Source organism: Sorex fumeus, unplaced genomic scaffold (assembly GCF_029834395.1).
Source record: "Sorex fumeus unplaced genomic scaffold, SorFum_2.1 ptg000061l, whole genome shotgun sequence".
NCBI classification, from domain to species: Eukaryota; Metazoa; Chordata; class Mammalia; order Eulipotyphla; family Soricidae; genus Sorex; species Sorex fumeus.
In genome coordinates, this window is record NW_026606118.1 from 59,489,644 (window position 1) to 59,513,709 (window position 24,066).

Below are 24,066 nucleotides of genomic sequence, written 5' to 3' on the forward strand. Positions count from 1 at the left end.
ACCTTTGGACTGTGCAGCAGAAGCCCTCCTTCTTGTGGACCTGTGCCCTCCCTTCTCTTCTTCCTACCATGGTCCCCGTCTTCCTGTTGGCACTCACTCCTTGGTGGCATCTTTGAGTCTCCTGACCAGCTTGGGGGCATCTACGTGTGTGTCTCACTTAGGACACAAGAGTGTCCATTTGGATGAAGGCACCTTTACTTGCCAGTGAAGTACATCAATTTTATTTATGTACTTATTTATTGGGCCGGAGTGATAGCATCGCGGGTAGGGCATTTGCCTTGCACATGGCCAACCTGGGTTCGATTCCTCCGCCCCTCTCGGAGAGCCCGGCAAGCTACTGAGAGTATTCCGCCCTCACAGCAAAGCCTGGCAAGCTCCCCGTGACGTATTCGATATGCCAAACACAGTATCAAGTCTCACCATGAAGACGTTGCTGGGCCTGCTTGAGCAAATCAATGAACAATGGGAGGACAGTAACAGTGACTTATTTATTATTTATTTATTTTGGGGGGGGAGGCTGGAGCGATAGCACAGTGGTAGGGCGTTTGCCTTGCGCGCAGCCAGCTCAGCCGAGCCAGGTTCAATTCCTCCGCCCCTCTCCGAGAGCCCGGCAAGCTCCCGAGAGTATCTCGCCCGCATGGCAAAGCCTGGCAAGCTCCCCGTGATATATTCAATATGCCAAACACAGTAACAACAAGTCTCAAAGTGGAGACATTACTGGGCCCACTCGAGCAAATCAATGAACAATGGGAGGACAGTGACAGTGACTTATTTATTATTTATCTGGGGGGCCACACCTGGCTGTGCTCAGAAGTCAGGCCATACTCGTGTCTCTGTGCTCAGAAATTATTCCCGGCAGTGATTGGGGGACCATATGGGGTGACGGAGGTTGAGCCCAGGTCAGCTGTGTGCAAGGTAAATACTCCCCCCACTGTGCTATCACTCCAGCCCCCACTCATCAATTCCTGGCCCAGGCCTATCCCAGAGGCCTCTCCCTGGGCCTCCCCCTGTCTGGGTCCCCTGAAGCTCTGGTTCATGCTGAGAGGAGGCTGAGGGGCTTGGGAGTCCACAGGTGTCAGCAGAGAGCCCGGGGCTGAGGTCCTGGGTTCCCAGAAGGAAGCAGAACACAGGGGCCCAGGTAGCTGGGGTCCCAAGGACAGGGCCTGGCAGGATGAGAAACAGTCCCCGCTCAGTCTGCCCGAGGTGCTGTTGTTATTGTTATTATCGTGAAGCACCTCAAGGCTCACAGTCCTTTTGGCCTGGTCAGGCCCCAGTAATGGCCCCATAAATCCCAGCCATAAAGAGTAATGGGGAGAGACAAATGAGATAATTAGGAATAAATCTCACCGAAGTCTCGACTGGGCAGCATCCCTGGAACTCGCCAATCTTCCGAGCCATTAGCTGGGGCCCTAATTAATGCAGAGCGGCCCAGCAAACGCCCAGCCCAGGAGGAGCAGGCTGGGGCCGCCCTGTCCCCGCGCCCGTGGATGTGACCTTGGGAGGAAGTGAGGGACGCAGGCCCACAGCCCGTCCCTGGGCTTCCCCGTGTCCCCAGGGTGGCCCTGCTGTCCATTTGCCCCTTTCCTCCTGTCCTCCTCCCGGTGCCCGGCGTGGATGCCAGGCAGAGCCCTAGCAGGCCTTCTGGGGGACCCACTCGGGACTCCTCCTGATGTCGGTGAGCCCCACGGGAGACTCATGTGAAGTGGGGAGGTTACTTTCTCCCCATCTGCCTGTGTTACTGGGCTCTTTTTTTTTTTCCTTTTTGGGTCATGCCCAGCGATGCTCAGGGGTCACTCCTGGCTCTGCACTCAGGAATCACTCCTGGCGGTGCTTAGGGGACCACGTGGGATGCTGGGAATCGAACCTGGGTCGGCTGCGTGCAAGGCAAACGCCCTACCCACTGTGCTATTGCTCCAGCCTCCTTATTGGGCTCTTGTCTCAGCTCACAGAAAAGAATTTCAGGAGTAGCAGTGAAGTTACACAGTTTATTTGGAGGTTTTGAAGGGCAGGAGGGAAAGTGGGAGAGACTGGAGAGTAACCGGCTCAAGAGAGAGCCCGGGCTTCTCCTAGGGCGGAGAGAGCCGGGACACACACCCTCGCATTAGACATGGAAGCATGAAGGTACACATCTCAAGAGGGGAGATGCGGGCAGCACATGTGCTCAGGCACCACATGTGCTCGGCCACATGGGCGCAGGCAGCACATGGACTCGGGCAGCAGACGCGTGCGTTTCCTTTGTTCAAGGTGGCCTTCAGAGGGTTTCTCCAACCTGCCCCCATGTGGGGCTTCTTCTTCCTAAGTCAAAGTCTGTTGCTAGGGCCGTTACCAGGGAAATTGGGAGTAGTGGAGGTCTTCTTTGAAATTCCTTTCCTGGTCTTTTGTTTCTGCAGGAGCTTCTCTGGGTCTGTTACTGTGGATGGGTGAGGGTCTTATCGGGTCTTAGTTCCTGTGTTTTTTTCTTGTTTTCTTCTGAGGGTCTTATCAGGCTTTTGCAGCAACTTCGGGACTATTTCTTCCTGGGAAATCTTTGCCATTGCCTCGAGAGGGGGCCCTTCCCTATCCTGCCTACATCACTCCTTCACAGTCCTTGGGAACCCCCCACACCCCAGCCCACTACATCGGCCGTTCTAGAACCTTCTCTGCAGCGTAGAGCGGGAAGTTCTGTCAGACCCTCCCCGGCCTTCTGGCTCCACTCCGCAGGGTGGATGGGCCCATCTCTACTTGACTTCTCCAGCTCCAAGCTGCTGGGTCCGGTTGCTCTGCAGTGGCTTCCCTTGGGGTCGCTCCCCGCCCCCCAGCCCCTCCTCCTGCTCCTCAGACCCCACAATGCCTCCCTCTGTTTCCATCTGCCAGTCCCTCCTGAAGGGACAGCAGCCCACACCCTGGGGGAGCTTCCTCTCTGAGACCTCCTGCTTCTGCAAGCTCTCCCACCCCCAGCCACCAGGCCCCTCACCACCCTCCACCCCAGGAACCAGGATGCAGCCGGGGAGGCCCTTCTGGGAGCCCTGAGCAGCCAAACCAAGAATGATTTTTTTCCTTTTATGGGCCTCGAGCAGTGCTCAGGGCTCACTGCTGCCAGTGCTCGGGGCTCACTCTGGGCTTGGCACTCAGGGATGACTCCTGCCAGTGCTCGGGGCTCACTCCAGGCTCTGCACTCCTGGCGGTGCTCAGGGCTCACTCAGGGCTCTGCACTAGGGCTCACTCCTGGCAGTGCTCGGGGCTCACTCTGAGCTCTGCACTCAGGGATGACTCCTGCCAGTGCTTGGGGCTCACTCTGGGCTTGGCACTCAGGGATGACTCCTGCCAGTGCTCGGGGCTCACTCCAGGCTCTGCACTCCTGGCGGTGCTCAGGGCTCACTCAGGGCTCTGCACTAGGGCTCACTCCTGGCGGTGCTCGGGGCTCACTCTGAGCTCTGCACTCAGGGATGACTCCTGGCGGTGCTCGGGGCTCACTCCAGACTCTGCACTCAGGGTTCACTCCTGGTGGTGCTCGGGGATCCTATGGGGTGATCACATGCAGGGCAAGGGCCTGACCCACCATCCTGTCACTGAGGAACCACTCCTGGGAGTGCTCGGGACCGTATGGGATGCTGGGGACTGACCCAGATTGGCCGTGCGCAGGGCAAGCACCCGACCCGCTGGACTATGGTCCCGGCCCATGCCAGGGCAGCTTGACCTGCCTCACTCCCTTCTCCACCCATCAGTATTGCCAGGCCTGTGGGCTGGACACCCTAGGAGTGTGCCCTCTCAAGTTCCCTGGGCAAAAGCAGGCCGGGGGGCAGTCCCGAGACAGAGAGTGGTCCCCAAATGTCTGGTCCCCGAATCTCACTGGCACGAGGAAAACAGGCCTGGAGAGCAGAAGTGGCTCTTCCAGGAGTGCTCCCCAGGGCTGGGGCATGTGTGTGTGTGTGTGTGTGTGTGTGTGTGTGTGTGTGTAGGTGACAGTATGGGGAGAGTGAGTGTGTGTGTGTGTGTGTAGGTGACAGTTTGGGGGAGAGTAAGCATGTGTGTGCGTGTGTGTGTGTGTAAGTGACAGTTTGGGGCAGAGTAAGCATGTGTGTGTGTGTGTACGTGTGTGTGTGTAGGTTGCAGTATGGGGAGAGTGAATATGTGTGTCTGGGTGCGTAGGTGGCAGTACAGGGGGAGTGAGCGTGTGTGTATGTGGGTGTCGATATGGGGAGAGTGTTTGTGTGTGTCTGTGTGTAGGTAACAGTATGGGCAGAGTGAACGTGTGTGTGTGTTTAGGTCTTAGTACGGGCAGAGTGAGCATGTGTGTGTGTGTGTGTGAGTGTGTGTGTGAGTGTGAGTGTGTGTGTGAGTGTGTGTGTGTGGGTGACAGTTTGGGAGAGAGTAAGCATGTGTGTGTGTGTAGGTTGCAGTATGGGGAGAGTGAATGTGTGTCTGGGTGTGTAGGTGGCAGTATGGTGGGAGTGAGCAAGTGTGTGTGTGTGTGTGTGTAGGTGACAGTTTGGGGGAGAGTAAGCATGTATGTGTGTGTGTGTGTGTGTCGACATGGGGAGAGTGTTTGTGTGTGTCTGTGTGTGTAGGTAACAGTATGGGCAGAGTGAACGTGTGTGTGTGTTTAGGTCTTAGTACGGGTAGAGTGAGAATATGTGTGTGTGAGTGTGTGTGTGAGTGTGTGTGTGTGTGTGTGTAGGTGACAGTTTGGGGGAGAGTGAGCATGTGTGTGTGTGAGTGTGTGTGTGTGCGTGTGTGTGTCCCCGCACATAGGTGACGGTACGGGCAGTGAGCGTGTGCAGGGAGCTGGCCTGGCCGGCTGTCCCCCTGCCTGGCCCCTTCTCTGGTTTCAGCCAGGCCTGCAGCAGGAAACGGCTATTTGGATTGCAGAGTCTCCTCTTCCTGCGGAGGCCCCGCTGCCCCCACTGCGGGAGAGGCCGGGGAGGGGGCCTTCCTGCCCACCTGGGCCAGGCCTCGGGCTGCTGGGCGCCTCGGAGCCCACCCGCTGGAGATGGGCTGCGCAGGGTCTGGCCGGAAGCCGCGGTCCCGTCATCCCAGCTGGGGACAAAGGGCTAGAGGAGGGTCGCTGCCGTTGTGGCCTGTGAACCTCCATCCCCGCCACCCTGGGGACACGGGCCAGCCCCCTCGCAGGGCCCGCCTCCTCTGAAAGCCCCGCCTCTTCCCCTGCACAGGGCGCCAGGCGGGAGGGGGCTGTGACACCTGGCACTGACCCTGCTCTGCCAAACAAACAAGAGGGCACGCAGGGCCAGCTGGGGACGGTCACCACGGGGTGCCGTGTCTGGCTTTGGGCGTGGGGTACGGTGGCTGCAGGGTGCTGGACACCGGACAGCGGGCAGGGGGCTGGCCTTGCATGCAGAGGGTCCCCGAACCTGCCAGGACTGACCCCTGAGCACTGAGCCAGGGGCAACCCCTAAGCATCGCTGGGGGCTCAAACAAACAAACTAAAGATCCTATAGGATCTTGGACACAGGAGCCTGACATTTTTGCAAAAAAGAAGGAAAGGAAAAATTCAAACAGGTGCTTGTCCAAGCACAGTGAGACTTTCAGACTTCGGGTATTCGAGGCGGGACAAAGACCCACAAGCTGGAGAAGCTAATGTGGGGGCCAGAGCCGCCGCCTCAGGGGTCTCGGCCAGACCGCGGGGCTTCCTCCTCGGCCCAGAGGTCAGGAATCCTTAATGTGGTAAAGGGAGGCCTGTGAGTGCACGCGAGGGTCAGAGGAGCTGTGTCTATGCACGCGCGCGTGTGTGTGCATGTGTGTGCAAAGGTGGGTATGTATGTGGCTATGTATGTATGTGTGTGTGCCGTGTGTATATACATGCGGGTGTGTGAAGGTGTGTATATGCATGTGTGTGTGCACGTGATGTGTGTGCGAGCGTGTGTATGTGTGTGTGTGCAGGTGGGTGTGTATGTGGCTATGTATGTATGCTATGTGTGTGTGCCGTGTGTGTATGCATGGGGGAAGGTGTGCATATACACGTGTGTGTGCGGGTGTGTGTATGGGCATGCAGTGTGTGATGTGTGTGCGAGCGTGTGTATGTGTGTGTGTGTGCAGGTGGGTGTGCAGGTGGGTGTGTATGTGGCTATGTATGTACGTGTGTGTGCCGTGTGTGTATGCACGCAGGTGTGTGAAGGTGTGTATATGCATGTGTGTGTGCACGTGTGTGTATGTGCATGCAGTGTGTGATGTGTGTGCGAGCGTGTGTATGTGTGTGTGTGTGCAGGTGGGTATGTATGTGGCTATGTATGTATTGTGTGTGTGCCGTGTGTGTATGCATGGGGGAAGGTGTGCATATACACGTGTGTGTGCGGGTGTGTGTATGTGCATGCAGTGTGTGATGTGTGTGCGAGCGTGTGTATGTGTGTGTGTGCAGGTGGGTGTGTATGTGGCTATGTATGTACGTGTGTGTGCCGTGTGTGTATGCACACAGGTGTGTGAAGGTGTGTATATGCATGTGTGTGTGCACGTGTGTGTATGTGCATGCAGTGTGTGATGTGTGTGCGAGCGTGTGTATGTGTGTGCGTGCAGGTGGGTATGCATGTGGCTATGTATGTATTGTGTGTGGACCGTGTGTGTATATTTGTGGATGTGTGAAGGTGTATATATACATGTGTGTGTGCATGTGTGTGCATATGCATGCGTTGTGTGATGTGTGTGCGAGCGTGTGTATGTGTGTGTGCATGCTTGTGTGCAGGTGGGTATGTATGTGGCTCTGTATCTATGCTATGTATGTGCCGGTGTGTACGCATGGGGGGAAGTTGTGCATATACACGTGTGTGTGTGGGTATGTGTATGTCCATGCAGTGTGTGATGTGTGTGAAAGCGTGTGTATGTGTGTGTGTGGGGTGTGCGTGTGAGGGTGTGGGGGTGTGTGGAGGTGTGTGGTCCTCACAGCTGAGAGTCGGCTCTCCCACCAAAGCCCAGCTCAGGGTTTGCAATTTCAGCTCTGCAGGAGGAGGCCGGTGCCAGTGGGGGCCGGACGGTTCAGCTCTCGGCTCGCACGCAGGAGGCCTGGGGCTCGTCCTCAGCACCAAAGGGGAAAGAGAGAAAGAAGAGCCGAGCCCCTTCCTCCCCACTGGGCACCTGCCCCCATCCCCCACCCGAAGTCGCCCCAGGGGAGACAGGAAGGCCCGATTCCTGGTTGCTCTCACGGGGGTGCTCTCTCTGGTGGGTGGCCTGGGGCCTCCGAAGCTTCTGGTTTGTCTACACCTGCCTCTGGGCCTGGAAGAAGCTGGTGAGAGGCAGCAGCCGGGGGGTGGGGGGGGTGGGGGGGGTGGGCTGCTCTGGGTGCAGTGAGGGCAGGGGGCCTGGGGTGCGGGGTGGGGGAGACTGCTGGGATCCAGGGGGTAGGGCATCTGTGAGGAAGAGTCCTGAGGTACAGAGGGGTTGGGGTGTCTGGGAGGGACAGTGCTGGGGTCCAGGGGGGTGGGGGTGTCTGCTGAGGCCCATGGGGGTTGGGGCGTCTGCTGGGGTCTGGGGGGTTGGGCGTCTGCTGCGGTCCAAGGGGTTGGGCATCTGCTAGGGTCCAAGGGGTTGGGGCATTCTGCTGGGGTCCAGGGTAGTTGGGGCATCTGCTGGGGCCCAGGAGGGTGGGGGCGTCTGCTGGGGGTTCTTGGGCGCAGATAAGGGCTGGAGACAGCTCTCTGGGCCTGGTGATCGTCACTCATGACGTTCCTCTTGCCAGAAGCCCCCCACAGTGCCCCTCCATTCCCCTCCCCCCCTCCCATCCAGGTCCTCTCCACCACAGCCCCAAGATGCCCTCCCACCCACCCGACCCCTCCTGCCTCCTCCAGGTCAGGGTGGAGGACAGGGCTCAGCCGCCACGCGCCCGTGGTCCAGGCCCCCAGGACACCCCCCTCTGCACCTCCAGATAGGCTCCTCTCTCAGGCCAGCTGCCAGGTGCCCACAAAGGCGGCTGGGCCAGGTCTCCCCTGCTGGCCCCAAGCTCGGCCCCCGGGCCGGGTGCCCCAAGCCCTGGAGCCATCTGGCCCTGAGCAGCCCAGTTGGCGGGCGGAGCCCTTCATCAGAGCTACACATCTGCTGTCAATGAATATCTGCCCACCCCCTCTACCATCTCCCTCCCTGGGTGGGGAGGGAGGGGGGCAGGGAGCAGCTTTTGGGGTAAGAAATGAGAAAAGGTGAAGGACAGAAGGCAGAACCCTCAAGCCTTTGTGTGTGGGGGGGAGGTGGGGGAGGGTCTGTGGAGAGGAGACAGGACGTGCTTGCTTTTTTTTTCTGGGTTTTTGGGTCACGCCTGGCAATGCTCAGGGTTCCTCCTGGCTCTACACCCAGGAATCACTCCTGGAGGTGCTCAGGGGTCCTTATAGGGTGCCTAGGATGGAAACTGGTCACGCATGTGCAAGACAAGCGCCCTACCCGCTGTCCTGTTGCTCCGGCCCCCAGGACATACTTTTTTCTTTGGGCAGGGGTCACAGTCGGCCGTACTCAGGGCTTACTCCTGGCTCTGCACCCAGGGACCGTTCCTGGTGGGGTTTGGGGGACCATCTGCCCTGGCTGGAAACCCAGGTTGGCAGTGAACCAGGAAGTGCCCTACCCACTGGGCTCTTATCGGGTCCCAGAGGACTTGCTTCTAGTTTTGGTTTCTGGGCCACACCCAGGGATGCTCAGGGCTTACTCCTGCCTCTGCCCTTAGGAATTACTCCTGGCGGTGCTCCGGGGACCACCCGGAGCTGGAAGCTGGGTGGGCTGTGCGCCTGCTGTATTATGATGGCGCTGGTCCCAAGGAGACTGGCTTTGGGGAGCTGAAGTGATTTTGCACACACAGTCCGCAATGGACAAGTCTCTTTATTTACAGCCACAAATAAAAGGGACCCTCCTCCACGCCCTCCCTCGCCCCTTCCAGTCTTACCATCAAGGGGCCCTTTCCGCCCTGCCCCGTCCATGCCAGCCTGCCCTCTGGGGTCCCTGGGTGGGTCAGGACCCCCCGGGAGTCCCGGAAAGGAGGGACAGGGGGTGACTATTCACATTTTGCCGCCGCCCTCCCTGGGAAGTCTGGGGGAGGGCGAGGGGGCCCCAGCCGGGGGGCTTTCACAGTGAGCCGAGCCCCGCGCAGCGCCCCCTGCCGGTCACGAGGAGAAGCAGAGCCCGCAGCACTCCATGCAGATCTCCAGGCAGTCGGCCGACTCGCAGCACGCGTCCAGGATGCCGCAGTCCAGGTCGCAGGGCAGCTCACAGTCGGAGCACTCGGCCTGGCCGCAGCAGCAGCACAGGCACGAGTCCTCGGAGCTGCAGGAGCCGCAGGTGGCGCAGTCCAGCACGATGTTGCACAGCGTCAGGAACTCGCAGAACAGGCAGGACAGGATGCAGTGCACGCAGCAGTCTGGGCGGGGGAGGGGAGCGTGGGGGCGGGCCCAGGACCAGGCATGGGGGGTGGTTGTGTGTGTGTGGGGTGGGGGGGGGGGCGCTCATGCAAGCCTCTGTGCTCGTTTGACTTTTTGGCTTTCGGGGTCACACAGGTGGTGCTCAGGGGTTCCTCCTGGCCCTGCACTCAGGAATTAATTACTCCTAGCGGTGCTAGGGGGACCCCTTGGAAGGACCTCCCGGGATCGAACCCGGGTATGCCTGGTGCAAGGCGAATGTCCTCCCAGCTGTGCTATGGCTCCGCCCCTCATGCAAGCCTCTCTGACAATGGGGATTGAGGGGTCCGGTGGAATGCCTCTAGGACCACCGTTGGCGGGGCTGGACCCTGCGATCCCCACATAAAGCATCTGCTCCAGCCCCCAAAACCACCACCTCAGCCTGTGGTTTCTTCGTGGTTCCTTCCCTTCCTCCTCCCCTCCTCCTCCCTCCCTTCCTCCCTCCCTCTCTCCTGGTAAGTATGAGGCCATGAGCCAATGCCTGGCACCCCCAACCTGAGCGCGATGCCCAGGGCCTGCTGGTGGAACTGCCAGGTGGCACCATAGAGAGGGTGCCGTCTGGGGCTCCAAGGCCAGGTGTGGGCTGGCCCCAGCCCTTAAGCGGGCGAGCCTGGGAGCATCACGGGCAGGTGTGCGTCCCCCATCCTTGGGCGAGAGCAGAGCGGTGGGGGACGGCGGGTGGAAAGGCAGGGGGAATTAAACGAACAGAAGTGCTGAGGCCGGAGTCATAGTGTAAGGGAGGGTGTTCGCCTTGCACGGTCCCCGGCATCTCGATGGCACCACCAGGAGTGACTCCTGAGTGCGGAGCCAGGAGGAACCCCTGAGCGTTGCCGGGTGTGACCCCAAAAGAAAACTACCGCAGGGGGCCGGAGTGAGAGCACAGCAGGTAGGGCATTTACTTTGCACATGACCAACCTGGGTTTGATCCCCGGCACCACACCTGGGCCTGGTGGGGATCCCTGAGCACCCCCAAGGGTGGTCTCTAAGTAGGAAGCCCCGAGAACAGGCCCTCAAACAAACCAACAAAAAGACTTGAATTTGTGGCTGCCTCCATCTCCCCCAGGGCTCCTCAGCTTCCTGATGACCCACAGGGAGCCTGTCGTAGTGGGTGCTGAGTGAGGGTGTCCCTGGACCCACCTGGGCACTCGGCGCGAGCCACCAGCCCTCCTGCTTGTCTTCTTCCTGGACCAGGTGGGCCCTGAGCACAGGCTGTGGGGCTGTGGGGGTCTCTCCCGCCACAGGGGCCTGCATTTCCCTCACCCCATTTCTGCAGGGAGGCACTGGGGTCCCTCCAGAGCTGGACCCTGCAGTCTCTCAAATGCATATCAGGCAAGGTCCCTGCTTACTGAAATCTCTCTTCTGTGGCACCCAGCACCTCCAGACAGTCTTCCCCACCCCCACCCCCACCCCCACGCCTGCCTGCTCACACCCGCCAGCCACTGGTCCCTTGGGCCTTCACAGTACAGTCACAACAGCCACCTCTGCCCTGCTCTGCCCCGTGACATCCACCTATCACCCCTCTAAAGCCTTCCCACTTTCCATGGTTTTTTTGGGGGGGGGGGGCGGGGCAGAGGTTGACAGTGCTCAGGAGTCACTCCTGGTGGTGCTTGTGGGCCATGGCAGGGTGTGTGCTCAGCCCACCAGATGCTTCCCTGGGCCCTGCCGCCTGCCTCTTGGGGTGCCTTGTCTGCGCCCTTGACCCCCTGCCTAGCTGCAGAGCGTGTGGTGATGGCCAGTTGATCTGGCCTGGAAGAGCTTCCTGGGGCGCCCTGAGGCCCTGGACTGGACCCCCGGCAGCAAATGGGCCAGGTACAGAGCAGGAAGTTCTTGCCTCCCACCCGCTCTCTCTGCTGGTGCCAGAGGTGACACCCGGGGCCTACACAGGCAAGGCCAGTGCCCGAACGCTGAGCTGAATCCTCAGTCCCACAACAAACACAAAATTTTTCTTACATGTTTTTTCTTTTTCTCTTTTGTGGTGCTGGGGATCATGTCTCGTGCACGGAAGGCAGATTCTTTCTATTTGGGGCCCAGACCACAGCAGTGCTCAGGACTTCTTCCCGGCTCTGCGCTCAGGAATCATCCCTGGCAGTGCTGGGGGACTGGATGGGGACCCGGGAGCGTACGGGTTGACACGTGCTCCGGCCTGGGACCGGGGAGTATATGGATTGGCCTGTGCTCCGGCCTGGGCTGGTCCCATTTGAGCCTCCACTAGACTCCCTGGTGGCCGGTTAGACTGAGGCTCGCAGACCCCCGTGCCTTGGCTGGGGAGGGCCAGAGATGGCACTTTCTGGGGGAACGGAGGGCGGGAGCATCGACACACCCGTGCCTGGGGCTGACTCCCACTGCAACCTCCCCGGACCATGCGGTGCTGGGGATTGAACCAGGTTCCCCGCATGCAAATTGCGTTAAGTGCTCAGCGGACTAGGCGTCTCCCGGCCCTGAGATTGTATTTCTTTTGTTGTTGCTCTTTCTTGGGGGGGAGAAGGGTCACACCCAGTGGTGCTCAGGGCTTATTCCTGGCTCTGTGCTCAGGGGTCGCCCCTGCTGGGGCTCAGGGGGAACGTACGTGGTGTGGGGGATCAAACCCGCCAGCTATGGGCAAGACCAGCGTCCAGCCGCTGTCCTGGGGCCCCCTCAGGTGTGTGCGAAGCAGCCGCCCGGGGTGAGGCAGCGAACAGCCAGCCGGACTCACCTTCCTGGGCCTGGAGCGGGATCTGAGAGGTGGCGGACTTGGCACTGCTCTTGCTCTTCCTGCTGCCCTGGCTGGCGAGAGATGGGTGCGTCTGCAGCTTCCGGTGGGCCTTGGGGCCCCCCAGGGCCCCGTTGCCTGCCCGCCTGGTGCCGCCCAGCTCTGAGGGTTGGCCAGAGCCGTTCACCAGTAGTGGGGTGCCGCACAAGGGGTTCCCCTGCGGCTGGCCTGGAGAGCAGAGGAGAAAGGGTGATGGGGGGAGTGGGGGACAAGCTCCCGGACGTCCCCGACGGCAGAGCTGACCAGCCCCACGGCACAGTTGGGAGCAGAGGCACAGAGAGGTCCTGCTCCCGGGCAGCCCCAGGTAAGACTGAGGGGTGGCGGGGGGGGGGGGGGCTCTGACCCTCGTGCAACCCACCCTCCTGCGGTTTTGTTGGGGGCCACGTGACCGCTGGCACTCGGGGGCTCCTCCCGGGTCTGATCGGGGGTCACTCCTGGAGAGGCTTGGAAAACATCCATGCTGGGATCAGACTCAGGCCCGGGGCCACCGTGTGCTGGGTGATTTATGGGAAACATCTGTTTGGAGACGAACGTCCAAACCCTGGAACTGGGGCTCCGCGTACAGCCCTCTGCTGGGCTCCCGCCTCAGCCCACCCCCCTCCCCAGGCCAGCTTTTGTGGGGTGCCCTGGGCAGAAAGAGTTTGGGGAGGGGCCTCTGGGGTCTGGCTCAGGAGAGAAGAGACGAGCAAGGCCCCTGGAGAGACCCCCGATCAAGGCAATCCGAACCCCCCAGAGAGAACGACCTTCAGCACGCCCTGCCCCTCTCTGGGCTGTGGGTGGGGACAGCTCAAGGCCTCTGACCCCTGGACTTATACATGGAGGCATGTTGAGGCAGAGCGAGCGTGCGGGTGGGGCGTTTGCCTTGCACGTAGCCGGCCTGGGTTAATTCCGGGCGTCCCAGAGGGTCCCCTGAGTACTGCCAGGAGTAACCCAAGCCAAAAAAAGCAAATAAATAAATAAATAGAAAGGCGTGTTGGTCTCCCGAGGCTGGTGGGGGTGGGGGCCTGTTCCCTCCGGGCCTGGTCTCGGGGGTCTGCAGAGAGGCAAAGGTGGTCTTGCTGCTTCCGTGGCTGAGGGCTGGTGGTCGTGGTCCCACTGGGGCGCTCGCTGCTGCCCCAGCCACTGCCCTCAGCGCTGACAGCTTGGACCTCAGAGAGGTGCAGCCACTGCCCAGAGGCCACACAGCAGATGAGTGTCAGAGCGGGAACTCCCCTGAGGCTCAGAGGCCGGGAGACAGGTGTGGGGGGGATAAGTTGCTTAAGCACTTGCTATTTTTTTCTTTTCTTGTTGTGGGGGCCTGGTGCAGGCAGTGCAGGCCTCAGACTCATGGCCTCGCGGGTGCTCTTACCCACTGAGCCACATCCCTGGCCCTCGAGGCTCACAGCTTCTGTGTCTGGGGCTGCTGTGTAGTGATAAGAGTTTTCCGTGCGGTCACTTCTGGGGGCCGTGTGATGGACATAGTCTCCATGGCCCCGTTATTTATTTGTTTTTAAAATTTATTTATTTTTGCTTTTTGGGTCACATCCAGCAATGCGCAGGGGTTACTCCTGGCTCTGTGCTCAGGAATTACCCCTGGCAGTGCTCAGGGGACCCTATGGGATGCTGGGACAAACAGGCCTTTGGTCACTGTTTGTGGTATTTTTGTTTTTTTTTTTGTGTGTGTGTGTGAGCTTTTTTGTTTTTCTTTTTGGGTCACCTGGCGGTGCACAGGGGTCACTCCTGGCTCATGCACTCAGGTGCTCAGGGGACCATATGGAATGCTGGGACTCGAACCTGGGTCAGCCGCGGGCAAGGCAAACGCCCTCCCCGCTGTGCTATGGCTCCAGTCCATGGCCCCATTTCACAGATGACAACACTGAGGCCTGAGGATACCAGCTGGGAAGTCGTAGGGGTGAGGGGAAGGAGGTGGGGGGAGGATCCAGAAGTCGTGGGGGTTGGGGGAGGGAGGAGGCAGGGCTTCAGGCTGCTCCAAGCTGGGATCCCCAGCCCCTGAGGCATGGCTGGAGGCCAGGGGAAGAGGCCAGGTCTGAAGCATCCTGCCCCCCCCCCCCCGCCCCCCCACCTGCCCCTCATGGCCCCACCTGGGCCACTGTGCTGACTCACTCTGAGTCACAGAACAAACGCTCAGGAAAAACAGCAGAGCCTGTCCGTCCCTGTCCATGGGGCCCCCACGGCCTCCCTGCCGTCCTCCCGGAGGCCAGCGGCTGGGCGCGCACGGAGCCGCAAGCCCGGCTGTCCGGAGGTCAGTTAGCCAGATGCCCTGTGAAGGTGGTCCCGGCTCAGCCATGCCAGCTGGGCCAGGGAGATGCAGGGTGCGGAACGCCCAGTGGGAAGCCAAGTGACTCAGTTTCCCTGTCCTGCTGTCACTCAGGCTGAGCCGGCTGCAGGAAGGGGACGGGCACTGTGCAGAGGTGTCGCCAGTCTTATTGATTTGCTCTTGGGGGCAGCCCGGCGGTGCTCAGGACGCACTCCGGGCTCTGCGCTCAGGCACTCTTCCTTGAGGTACTCGGGGGACCATGCAGGGCATCAGGGGTCCAACCTGGGTCGCAGCACACAGGCCTATGCCCGAACCGCTGCACAGTGCTCTGGCCCCGTCGGGGATTCGTTTTGGTTTGGCCTGGGGCCATACACGGTAGCGCTCAGGGCTTCCTCCTGGCTCGGCACTCAGAGATCACTCCTGGGGGGCTGGAGATGCCGGGATGGAGCCTCTCCCAGAGCAGCTGCCCCCGGACCATCCCTGTCTCGCCCACCTTCTGCGTTTCAGTGCTCACAGCTGGCCTCTGGCAGGGAAGCCCCCTCTCTGATCTTCAGGGTCCCCCAGAGACTTGCCCAGCCGGGGATGGACCGGCCCTTTGTGCCTGCCTTCCGTCAGTCTGTCCTTCCATCCTTCTCCTTCCTTCCTTCCTTCCTTCCTTCCTTCCTTCCTTCCTTCCTTCCTTCCTTCCTTCTCACTCAGGGAACCTTTGTGCCTGCCTTCTGTCAGTCTGTCCTTCCATCCTTCCTTCCTAACTTCCTTCCTAACTTCCTTCCTAACTTCCTTCCTTCCTTCCTTCCTTCCTTCCTTCCGAATCACTCCTGATGGTGCTCAGGGAACCTTTGTGCCTGCCTTTTGTCAGTCTGTCCTTCCATCCTTCATCTTCCTTCCTTCCTAACTTCCTTCCTTCTTTTCTAATTTCCTTCCTTCCTTCCTTCCTTCCTTCCTTCCTTCCTTCCTTCCTCCCTCCCTCCCTCCCTCCCTCCCTCCCTTCCTTCCTTCCTTCCTTCCTTCCTTCCTTCCTTCCTTCCTCAAGAATCACTCAAGAATCACTCCTGATGGTGCTCAGGGAACCATACGGGGTGCTGAGGATTGAACCGGGGTCGGCCGCATGGAAGGCAGATGCCCTCCCTGCTGTCCTGTCACTCCGGCGCGCCCCCTCTTAACTTTCTGCCAGAGCTCCTGGCCCCCGAGGCCCTGCAGGACAAGGCTGTGTGCTGGGCTCTCTACTCACTGTCTCCATCCTTCCAGGAACAAGGACTGCCCTGCGCCAGGCACCTGGCCACTGCCCACAGGACCACCCTCAGGGTCCTGCCACCCAGGGGCACCCAAGTGCACCCACTGCTTTTCCCTGCCACGCCTTCAGGGATTAGATTTCCTCATGTGGACCCACCTATCCCCCCTCCCTCCCCCCACCCCAATCCCCCCATCCCCCCTCCCTTCCCCCCTCACCCCAATCCCCCCCCCCCCCCCCCCCCCGCCCCTGGGACTCACGTGTCACAGCTTCTATGGGGATATTGAGGTCAGTGCTGTCCGGGCTCTGGAGGGCCCCGGAGGAGTCCTTGTCTTGAGGCATGGGGGGTGCTGCCTCCTCCAGGGAGCCCTCCTCCAGCACCACCTCCACGGGGCAAGCGGGTTCTGTCACTACCTCCAGTTCAGGCGGGAGGGAAGGGGTCGGGGCTGGAGAAAACAGAGACCGAGGCTCACTTTGAGGTTCACCTGTCCACCCCCGGGGGTTCTCTCCCCCACCCCCCTCTGGGTCTCATGGCACCAGTGACCCAGTCTGACCCCCTCCCCCACAATGCAAAGTGTGTGAGTGGGGGGTGGGGGGTGGCAGGAGGGGAGGCAGAGACCCGAGAGGGCCCGGGGCCCGGCAGTCAGGATGGAGGGTGGCAGGAGACGGGTGGAGTGGGGGTCCGAGGCGGGGGAGAGTGGGTCCGAGAGAGCGAAGCCAGAGAAGGCCAGAGACATGTGAGCAGGTGAGGCTGGGCTGGGGTGGGCGACTCCGTGGGCAGGGAGCAGGCGTCATCCCGGGCTCGAGGCCCCTCTGCAGAATCCCACCCTCGGACCCGCAGCTCTGGGGGAGCATGGGACAGACAGCACTGGCCCTGCTGATCTTAGTTGACATCCTGGACCCGCACACGTTTCCCTGAGCACTTTTTTTTTTTTTGAGTCACACGCAGCGATGCTCAGGGGTTACTCCTGGCTCTGCACTCAGGAGTCACTCCTGGCGGTGCTCAGGGGACCATATGGGATGCTGGGAATCGAACCCGGGTCGGCCGCGTGCAAGGCAAACGCCCAACTCGCTGTGCTATTGCTCCAGCCCCTCGCTGAGCACTTTCAGGGGTCACTTCTGAGCACAGAGTCGGGAGCAGCTCCTGAGCATTGCTGGGTGCCCTCCTCCAAGCAAGCAAACAAACAAAGCCCCAGGACCCCGAGACCCCTGGAGCAGGTGGGGGGCGGGAAGCAGACGGGTCCCACTCTTGGACCCTCAGGTTCGGAACCGCAGGGCCCGGCAGGAAACTGTGGGGTGCAGGTTGTAGAGCCAGAGAAGACGGGGGCTTTGAAGTGGGGGACCCCCACCTCCTGCCACCCCAGAGCCACCTGGGGGGCAGGAGAGACACAGAAATGAGGGGGGGCTGTGACGCCCAACAGGGGCAAGCAAAGGGAAAAGGGAAACCCGGGTTCGATCCCTGGCATCCCATACAGACCCCCGAGCACCGCCGGGAGTGATTCCTGAGCACGGAGCCAGGAGTAACCCCTGAGCATCACTGAGCGTGGCACAAAACAAAAAGTGGGAGTGGATAGGAGTCCGCTGCAGTCGCCCAAGGGAGAGCGGAGGTGGAGGGAGACCCTCACTCTGCTCGTCTGGCGCCCAGGGCGAGAGGAAGGGCCCTGACCGGCAGGATGACCAGAGGGGCCGGGCTGGAGCGCGCCTGTGGTGGCAAGAACAGGCGTGTCCTGGAGGGAATATTCCAGAGCTTGGTTGGGCCTGAGAACCCCCCACCCACCCCCGCAGGGACCCCTCATCCTCAGGACAGGGCGATGGAGCCCTGGAAGCCCAGGGGTAGCTCTGGGCGACCCCAGCCCAGTGGCGCGGGTGGGGGAGGGGCTCCCCAGGCGGTGCGAGTCGTCTGTCAATCACCGGGCAGGGCTGGGAGGAGGGAAGCTGCGGCTGCCAGCCCCACCTCTCAGCCCCTGGGGGCCGCGACCAGGAAGGAAGGAGGCTTGGCCTGGCCCACATCCTAACTCCCCAGAGGGTAAGGGCTGGCCAGTCCCACTCTGGCCACCGCCTCACCAGCTCTCGGGTGTGGGGTCATGAAAAAGGCCTGAGCCAGCTGCCGATCCCGGCTCGGTCACAGGCATGAGTGGGCCCGGGAGGGGGAGGGGGGAGGGGGGAGGGGGCCTGATTTTTCTGCAGCAGAGCAAATGGAGCGCTCAGCACTGCCCTTCAGGCCACTCTCCACGCTGCCTGCCCACCTCCTCCCTCCCTCCGTCCTCCTTCCCTCCTCCCTCCCTCCCTCCCTCCCTCCCTCCCTCTCTTCCTCCTTTCCTTCCTTTTCCTTCCTCCTTTCTCTCTTCCCCTCTCCCCCTTTCTTCCTCTCTTCCTTCCCTCCTTCCTTCCTTTCCTCCCTTTCTTCCTTCCTTCCCTCCTTTTTCTTCCTCCTTCTTTCTCTCTCCCCCTCCCTCCTTTCCTCCCTCTTTTCCTCCTTTCCTTCCTCCCTCTCTCTTCCTTCCTTCCCTCCTTCCCTTCCTCCCTCCCTTCCTTCCTCCCTCTCCTCCCTCCCTTCCTTCCCTCCTTCATTCCTCCCTCCCTCCCTCCTTCCTTTTGTTAAGCTCTTAATAATAAGCCAAAGTGACAAGTCCAGTGAGTGTCTGGGATGGGGTGGGGACAGTCTCACACACACACACACACACACACACACACACACACACACACACACGACACAGAAAGGCAAGTCACAAAAGGGGCATCTATGGATGGAGGCACAGAAATGGCATAGAGGCACATGTGTGTATGAGTATGTGTACAGATGTGTAGGGTGAGTGTGTCTGTGTCTGTGTGAGCATGTATGTAAGTGTGGGTGTGCATGCAAGTACATATATGAACATGCATGTGTGTGTATGATACATGCATGAGTGCATGCCTGTATGTGTGCACAGGTGTGTGTATGTGTGTGAGAGCATCTATGTGCATGTCTAAATGTGCATGTGCAGGAGTGCACATCTGCAGGTGTGTATGTGAGCATGTGTGCTTAGGAGGTTCTGCAGAAACACCCCCAAATTCCCCTGAAGAAGGGGTGAGCCAGTTCTGGGAGAGCAGAAACCCGCACCCCGCACCCACAGTGAGGCACCTGGGGCTGCTCCCCTCAAAGGCTGGGGCAGGCCGACCTTGCAGCCACCTCCCAGGTCTCCTTAGCTCATGGGGTGGGCAGGGGAAGCAGGGGTGTCACCTTAGTCCCCAGACCACCCCCTGGGTGGGAGAGGGAAGAAGGTGAGAGAGGGTCTAGGGCACCGGCTGGGGCAGGTCAAGCCTGGGAGCAGGAATTATGGGCACAGGGCTGGAGTGATAGCGGGTAGGGCGTTTGCCTTGCACGCAGCCGGACCGGGGTTCAATTCCCAGCATCCCATATGGTCCCTTGAGCACCGCCAGGGGTAATTCCTGAGTGCAGAGCCAGGAGGAACCCCTGTGCATCGCCAGGTGTGACCCAAAAAGCAAAAAAAAAAAAGGAATTATGGGCACAGATGAGAGTCCTGTGATGAGAGCCCAGCCCGGGGGTATTGGGGGAGGGGCGTGAACAGTGAACACAGCTCAGGGGCTGGGGTTGAAACATTGTATACATGAAACTCAGTCAAATATATTTGTAACTTGTAGCTTACGTAATAAAAAAAAAAAGAGTGACTGTGCAGGCAGGGCAGGGCAGAGCAAGGGCTGCAGGGGGCGGGTGGGGGGGTCGTCTACTCCCCCAGTTGCACTCCTGCGCCCTTTCCTCACATGCCGGGGAGGACACAGACGAGCCCCCACCTGGGTCCCCACGCACAGGTGAAAGTGCAGAAGGCAAAACCCCTTTGCCGGACCACTCTGACCCCCAGCACGGTCCCCAGGAAGTGTCGGGAAGTCAGGTCGAATCCCGCAGCCCGAGGGATGCTGGGAAACTCTGTGGATCCCGCTGCCTACCAAGGGGAGGGCACTCTGGGATTGTGGACAAGTGGACACCTCTTCTCTCGGGGGGACAGGTCAGCCCAAGTGCAGGGCCTCTGGCCATGGGCATTGACCATGACCTCGGGTCTGCGCATGGGCGATGCGTCCAGCCCTCCCCTGAGATCTGTAAGAGGGGACCAGGCCTGACTGCTCACACAGGGTAATCCTGGGGCCCCCTCCAGCCTCCCAGACCCCAGCCCAGAACTTCCATCCCATTCATGGGCCAAGGGGGTGTCATCTGAGTCTGTGTGACCCAGGCCTCTCTGGCCAACCAACACCTCTCACTTCTGCGCCTCCTGTTGCTTCCAATATCCTGCCGCCTCCAGGAAGCCTTCCTTGATCCCTGGCACAGCAGCCCCTCCTCCGAGTGACCCTTGTTTGTTTTGTCTGGGGGCCACACTTGGTGGTGCTCAGGGGTTACCCCTGGCTCTGTACCCTGGAATCACTCCTGGTAGGACTCGGGGGACCCTCTAGGGTGTTGGGGATCAAACCCGGGCCAGCCACCTCAAGGCTAACAGCCTATGGCTGTCCTATGGCTCCGAGTGTCCCTTTTATCAAAAGCTTAGCACTGCCCTTCCTCCCTGGTTGATTCCAACTTGGGGATCCAGTCCTGGTTCACCGGTGGGGTGTCTGGGGCCATATCCATGCATCCCTGCACGCCAGGGGCCCTCGGAGGAGGAAGCGAACAGCCTGCTTCCTGCACACACGTGACCCTCTGGTCTGTTCCCAGGCGGCCAGGCAGGGGCCGGGGAGGGGAGCTTGAGCCAGTGTCCGGTGAGGTTGGTTCTGTTGGTTTTATTTTAGGTCCGAGGGCTCCAATTCCCCAATTGGAATTCAATTTAGAGCTGAGAGCAGGAATGTGACGCCCCAGCGCTGGGCAGAGTTATAGGGAGCTGGGCTCTGGGGGGAGGGGGGAGGAGGGAGAGAGGAGGGGGAGCCCAGGGGGGGGAGTACAGGCCCACTGCCCCCCCCAGGGCAGCCCTAGGCACCCGCCCTTCACCCCAGGGCCCCTTGGGTTACTGCGGGAGGGGCTCCTTCCTGTCCCGGGCTCGTGGGGGTGCTGGTCCCGGCAGGCGTCTGTGGGGTTTTGGCTGCTCTCCTGCGGTCAGGCTCCCTGGGCAGCACGCTCAGCTCCCAGGCCTCCATGGATTATGAAAGCCACATTGTCTGGCCCAGCCCAGACTGGGGAGGGGGTCGCTGGGGTGCGGCGGCGGCAGCGGCTGTGGTGGCGGTGGGGGCCGGGGGGTGGGAGTTCAAGGGACAACCAAGGACTGATCCTCCCAGGGGCCGCCCCAGCACAAGAAGCACAGTCCCCCACCGCCCTGACCACCCTGGAAGGAGGTCAAGGAGGAGACAGCCTGGAACCGGAGAAACAGAGGAAACAGGAGGCTGGGGGAGGGGGCGCCCGCGATCCCCCACTCTCTGGGCTACAGGAATTCAGTCTGGGGGCCCACTCCCCAGAAACTCCTGCAGCCGCCTCCCTCTGGGACAGAACTTGAGGGGGGCGCAATGCACAGCCGACTCATCTGTCCACCTATGGGCCCTGGCCAGACCTCTCCCCTGCCCCCCACTCTGGGCTGGCCACCCCCTTCTCCACCTCTGCATCCCCGGCCGAGCTGGGCGGCTGGAGAGGGCCCAGATGGACAGAGAGGCAGGAGCCTGCCCAAAAGGCCATGCTGGGCAGCGCCAGAGGTCCAGGCCCAGACCCTGCGGGCAGAGCGCGGACTTGGGAGAGTCACGAAGGAAGACTCATGGGCTTGAGTCCTGAAGTCGGGGCCTGCACTCGCTCGGGCAGCAGCCAGTCCCTGGAACCAACCCAGCCGCTGGGAAGTGTCTGGACCCAGAGAAGTAGTGGGGGGCAGAGGGAGGGAGTGTGGGGGCTGCTCAGGGAACCCGTCCCCCAAGATGACAAACCCCCTTGAGCTAGGGAGCCGGGCAGCTCAAGGCTTGCGGGTACTTGGTTGGGGTCTTTGTGTATGTGTGAGTGCGCGCTCCCGTGAGTGTGCAGTGCATTCTCTTGCACAGGGGAGAGAGAGCCAGAGCCAGAGAGCGAGATAGAGGGAGAGGCAGGGAGCGGGGGGCCTTGCAGGGCTGGAGCCGAGGGGCTGGCCAGGCCCGGGAGCAGGCGAGGAGCTGGGGATGGCAGGGAGGGGCGGGGCCGGTCCCGCCGCCTGTGGCCGACCCAAGTTTTCGGGAAGAGCTCGGCTCCGCTGGGTGGGGGGAAGGGAAGGAGAGCCGCCGACACCCTCAGCCCCGCCGCGGCCCCCATAAATATTTACACACTGGGCAGAAACGGTCGAGACGCAAGCCCCAGACGGACGGACAGACAGTGAGGGGTGTGTGCGGTGCCGGGACGGGGGCCCAGCCAAGTTGGCGCGGCCGCCGGCGCCGCGCTGGCCCTGCCCCCACCACCACCACCACCCCCACCCCGCCGTCCACTCCCCTCCCCGCGGCCCCCGATCCCCACACTCCGCGCCCCCACCCCGCGCTCCCCCGGCCCGGAGCCCGCACCCAAGGCCTCGCGGGCTTCCCGGAGGAGGTGGCGGGGCCGAAGAACGCAGCCCCTCCGCCGCCCCCTCAGTTCCCCGCCGCCGCCCGTCCAGCCCCGCTGTCCAGCCCGGGTCCTACCTGGGCCCGGGGCAGCGCTGGGGGTTCCATGGGGCGCGTCGCAGTCGGCGGAGCGCTGGCCGCTCACCTGGGACATCGGCCCCGGACCTGCGGACGACAGGGCTGAGCGGGCGCGCGGGGGGGCATGGGGACGGGCAGGGTGGCCCTGGCCCCGCGGCCACCCGCGGACTTACTGGCGCAGGCTGCGCGGGGCTGGCGGGGCGCGGGGCTCAGCGCGCGGGCAGGGCCATGCGCGCTACTGCGGGCGCCCCACGCGGGCCGGCGGGGCTCCTCGGGGCTCGCGCGGGGCCCCGGCTCGCATCGCGCCGCCAGCTCGCGCCTCTCGCCCCCTTCCTTCTTCCTCCTCTCCCTGCAGCCCCCCTCGCTCCTCCCCTGCCGCCTCTGCCCCTCCCCTCTCCCCGCCCCCTCCCCGCCCGGCCCGTCGCCCCCACCCCGCCGCCCCGGCCCTCCCCCCGCCACCCCGAGCGCGCGGGGCTCGGCGCGGCGCGGCCCGGGCCGGACACGTCTGTCCGCGGGGCGCCCGGCCCGAGCCCCCCCACAGGAAGCCGGAGCGGCGCGTTTCCTCCGTGCTCCCCAAACCTCCGCCCGCCCCAGGAGGCCCCGGCGCCCCCGGCGCGCGGGAGGGGGCTGCGCCCGCCCCAAACTCTGGTCGAGTTGGCGCACGGTCCGGCCACGGGGGACAGAGACCCGTGAGCACGGCGGCCGCCGGCGGGACCACCCTGAGCCCCCCCCACACCTCCCCCACAGGCCGCCGACCCCCCGAATAGGCGCGATCGGGCTTCCAGGCAGGCCCTCTGCCCACTCGCGGTCTGCGCCCACGCGCCAAGCCCAGCGCCTGGGAGCGGGGGTGCGGGCGCGGGCGCGGAACTTGGGGGCCGGTCAGCCAAGTCTCCTGTCTCAGGTGGCCGCGGGCAACTTGGACATCCCCCGCCCCGCCCCGCGCCCCATCCTAGCCGCGCGTGGGGATTCGAGTCCGAGAAGCGGCAAGTCCGGGGCGAAGAGTTTCTCCAAGTTCAGTCCTCCCCTCCCCCCCCTCGCCCCCGACCCGGGACTGGATTGATCCCAGGTCTCCAACGCTGGGCTGCGGCAGAGCGCCCCTGCATCCAGGCTGGAGTAGCCGATGGCATATCTGGAACTGGACGCCCACACCCCTGGGGGGTCCTGGGCGCGGAGCAAGGATCCTCGGCGTGCCGTGACCCCGGGGGACAGATCCCGGAGTGCCCCGGCGCCCCGGGAAGGGCGGGCCTGGCTGGGGGCCTGGCCAGCAGCCGACCCTCAGGTGGGCCCGCGGCACAAGAAACCGCGTCGGGGCCCTCCCTGCCCCCCAGCCCCCACGAGGATCAGGGAGCAAAAAGGCCAGTTCTCCCGGTCCGCCGGGTCTGGGAGCGGGGGACTGAGGCAGGGGGCCGCTTTGCTGCCCCTTGCTCCCTGCCCACTCACCACGCTTGCAGGTCGCCGCGGCCCGCGCCGTCGGGTGGCCCCCCCGCGGCCGCGTCTCCGCGCTGGGCCCCGGGAGATGCCGGCGCCTGGGGCCCCCGGGGCCGGCCGGGCTGCGGGCTTCGAGGCCTGGCCGGGCACCCCGGGAGCCAGCCCGGATCCCGCTGCCGGCCGTCCCCGGGCTCCGGGGAGCGGGGCGGACTCGGGTTCCTGGCAGCGGCTGAGTCACCGCGACGCGCCCGCGCCCAGGATGGGCCACCGAAGCATTCTTACGGGCTTACCTGCGCCCGCGGGCTGAGCCGCACCCGCCCGCCAGGCTTGGAGGGGGGTGGGTGGGGGGCTGGGGGAAGGGCATGGTCTCCCGGGGCACCCTTACCCCAATCTTCTTCCACGCCTAGCTCTAGGGCTTCCTCTCAGTCACGGCTACTAGGTGTATGCG

At 62.4% G+C, this 24,066-nt stretch overlaps 1 protein-coding gene across 1 annotated transcript; it reads right to left on the reverse strand.

The window, feature by feature from the left end:
• Positions 1-9,005: 9,005 nt before the first annotated feature.
• MDFI (MyoD family inhibitor) lies at positions 9,006-22,555 on the reverse strand. The gene is made up of 5 exons (XM_056126236.1): positions 22,364-22,555; positions 22,191-22,277; positions 15,854-16,039; positions 12,049-12,273; positions 9,006-9,319 (listed from the first exon to the last, which is right to left on the reverse strand). Exons 2-5 carry the CDS (start codon positions 22,264-22,266, stop codon positions 9,066-9,068), a joined length of 741 nt encoding a protein of 246 aa, XP_055982211.1. The 5' UTR covers positions 22,267-22,277; positions 22,364-22,555; the 3' UTR covers positions 9,006-9,065.
• Between the last annotated feature and the right edge of the window lie 1,511 nt (positions 22,556-24,066).